Consider the following 3,342-nt stretch of genomic DNA (forward strand, 5'->3'; position numbering starts at 1 on the left):
TAATATTTTCATATCAAAATAGATCTTTATTAGTTGAAAGACCTTCAATTGTTCTTTGAACAATTGGTTTTTAATTGTGATAATGTAATGCTAAACGGGTCTTTGTTCTGTGTATTTTGGACAGTCATTATTTTGAATATATTTATCTGAGATCTAATACATCTTGCCTGTTAACATCTATATACATGTAGGGAACTAGCTATTACATATTTCAGTCTATATACTAGTAACGAAGTCCGTTTAATGTTCACATGTTTAATCATATAAAAGTACATGTATATATGATGTATTTAAAATGTTCACAGCCCAGGTATACAGTTATAAATTCCAATACAAAACGTTACTTAGTTCCAACTCTATAAAACAAAATGTTACTTCATTCTCATCTATATTGCAACGTAATTGTTACTTCAAGCTACTAGATCCTACACCAATATAACCGACCAATGCAAAAAGTTTCTAACAAAATCGTGCTATAAACCGCTGTCCTTAAATTAGATTAAACATTGCTTTGTTAAACGTGTATAAATGCTATTGCATATCTACGGAGCCCTGTTGGTCTCACACAGATTATAAAGTGTCCTTTAAAGTCCTGCGCTGAAGATGTGTAAAGTCTAGCGCTGGAGATGTAAAGTCTAGCGCTGGAGATGTAAAGTCCAGCGCTGAAGATGTAAAGTCTAGCGCTAGAGATGTAAAGTCTAGCGCTGGAGATGTAAAGTCCAGCGCTGAAGATGTAAAGTCTAGCGCTGGAGATGTAAAGTCCAGCGCTGGAGATCTAAAGTCTAGCGCTGGAGATGTAAAGTCAAGCGCTGAAGATGTAAAGTCTAGCGCTGGGGATGTAAAGTCTAGCGCTGGAGATGTGTAAAATCTAGCGCTGGAGATATGCAAAGTCTAGCGCTGGAGATGTAAAATCTAGCGCTGGAGATGTAAAATCAAGCGCTGGAGATGTAAAGTCTAGCGCTGGAGATGTAAAGTTCAGCGCTCGAGATGTAAAATCTAGCGCTGGAGATGTAAAGTCTAGCGCTGAAGATGTAAAATCAAGCGCTGGAGATGTAAAGTCTAGCGCTGGAGATGTAAAATCAAGCGCTGGAGATGTAAAGTCTAGCGCTGGAGATGTAAAGTCAAGCGCTGGAAATGTAAAGTCCAGCGCTGGAGATGTAAAGTCAAGCGCTGGAGATGTAAAGTCAAGCGCGGGAGATGTAACATCAAGCGCTGAAGATGTAAAGTCCAGCGCTGAAGATGTAAAGTCAAGCGCTGGAGATATAAAGTCAAGCGCTGGAGATGTAAAGTCCAGCGCTGAAGATGTAAAGTCCAGCGCTGGTGATGTAAAATCCAGCACTGAAGATGTAAAGTCTAGCGCTGGAGATGTAAAGTCTAGCGCTGGAGATGTAAAGTCAAGCGCTGGAGATGTAAAATCAAGCGCTGGAGATGTAAAGTCTAGCGCTGGAGATGTAAAGTCAAGCGCTGGAAATGTAAAGTCCTGCGCTGGAGATGTAAATTCAAGCGCTAGAGATGTAAAGTCAAGCGCTGGAGATATAAAGTCTAGCGCTGGAGATGTAAAGTCCAGCGCTGGAGATGTTAAGTCCAGCGCTGAAGATGTAAAGTCTAGCGCTGAAGATATAAAGTGTAGCACTGAAGATGTAAAGTCAAGCGCTGGAGATGTAAAGTCTATCGCTAGAAATGTAAAATCGTGTTTGATAGCGTGTTGCAAATAAGGATGCAAGAAAGGGATCAACTTATTTTTTCGTATTTTCACCTTGGACTTAATTACAAGGAAATATTACAAATCCTTAATGAAAAACACAGGATTGGAATATCTTTGTGTTACCTAAAAAGGCTATTGGCTAGCTTTGGATTATACAGAAGGAAAAATTACTCTGATCTACTAGACGTAGCCATGTTTATTGATGAACAAGTACAAGAGTCCGGACAGCTGAATGGAAACCGCTGGATGCACCTAAAATGTTTGCACAGTGGACTGACCGTAAGAAAAGAAACAGTGCGACTTGTAATGCGTGCTTTAAATCCTGGTGGTGTTAATAACAGGTTGAAGCGAAAACTTAAGAGACGGGAATATAATGGTCAAGGGCCAAACTTTATATGGCATCTAGATTCTTACGATAAACTGAAGCCTTTCGGATTTTGCATTAATGGATGCATTGACGGTTACTCCAGATTTATTATATGGCTACATGTTAACAGAACAAGCAGCGACCCTCAGGTAATTGCCGGATATTATATAAAAGCTGTTATAAGAAATAATGGCGTACCGTTGAGAATGCGCGGTGACCTAGGGACAGAAAATACACATACAGCTCAAATGCAAACGTTTTTCCATCGAAATGATCATAGGAATACATTCAGATATGGTACTAGCCAACACAACCAGCGTATAGAAAGTTGGTGGAGTATACTAAGAAGAGAAAATACAGATTTCTGGATCTCACTGTTTCAAACTTTCAAGAAGGATGGATTTTATACCGGGGATTTCATCGACAAAAATCTTCTCCAGTTTTGTTTCATGACACTTTTGAAGGTATGATAAACATATACTATGTACCATTGCTATCTTTAATGTTCTATTTGCTGTTTAATGAACAACCAACCATTACATATCCTACTGAGTACATGTATTATTACACAAAATGGAAAATGTATCTATGAATGTAATTTTTCAATCCGTTTACATAACCAAAATTGATTGTCTCTAAAATTTAAAAATGTTATAATTAGATTTTACAATTTTTTATTTTATAGACGGAATTCCAGAATGTCGTAGATACTTGGAACCATCACAAAATCCGACCGTGTAAGTACGAAGGGAATGTACATGGCCGTCCAGTAATACTCTACAACTGTCCGAGAAATAAAGACACACTTAATTTCCTATGTCCTGTTCGACCAGAGGATGTTGAGGCTTGTCTGGAGGAATATTTATTTCCTGAAGATATTTGTGACAAAAATGTTTTTGATCTCGCTTGTATTGTTATGAGAAAAAATCATTTGGATAAACCAGAAGATCCATATGCTGCTACCAACTTGTATATTGAGCTGCGAAACATATTCCGCATCATGGTGGAGCCATGATTACTTCATTACACTGAACAATAATTGAAAACTTTTAATTTGTTTTCTCCAAATTATTTCGAGATGAATAAGCGGGTTTATTTGTTATTGTCATATAAGGATAAGTATCATAAAACAACGAGTTTCCTATTTCTTGCCCTTCAAATTGAAAAGGTATATGACGTAGATAATCTGGTTCTCGGCTGACAACCACACTTCCATCGTCATAGAATACAAGCCAACACCAGTTTATGACGTAGACTGCTCCTTGTGATC

The 3,342-nt window shown here is 38.0% G+C and overlaps 1 protein-coding gene across 1 annotated transcript; it reads left to right on the forward strand.

The window, feature by feature from the left end:
• The first annotated feature begins 284 nt into the window (after window positions 1–284).
• Window positions 285–3,087, forward strand: LOC143078485 (uncharacterized). The gene is made up of 3 exons (XM_076253345.1): window positions 285–310; window positions 2,203–2,536; window positions 2,758–3,087. Exons 1-3 carry the CDS (start codon window positions 285–287, stop codon window positions 3,085–3,087), a joined length of 690 nt encoding a protein of 229 aa, XP_076109460.1.
• Window positions 3,088–3,342: the final 255 nt, after the last annotated feature.

The sequence above is a fragment of the Mytilus galloprovincialis genome, chromosome 6 (genome assembly GCF_965363235.1).
Source record: "Mytilus galloprovincialis chromosome 6, xbMytGall1.hap1.1, whole genome shotgun sequence".
NCBI lineage: Eukaryota > Metazoa > Mollusca > Bivalvia > Mytilida > Mytilidae > Mytilus > Mytilus galloprovincialis.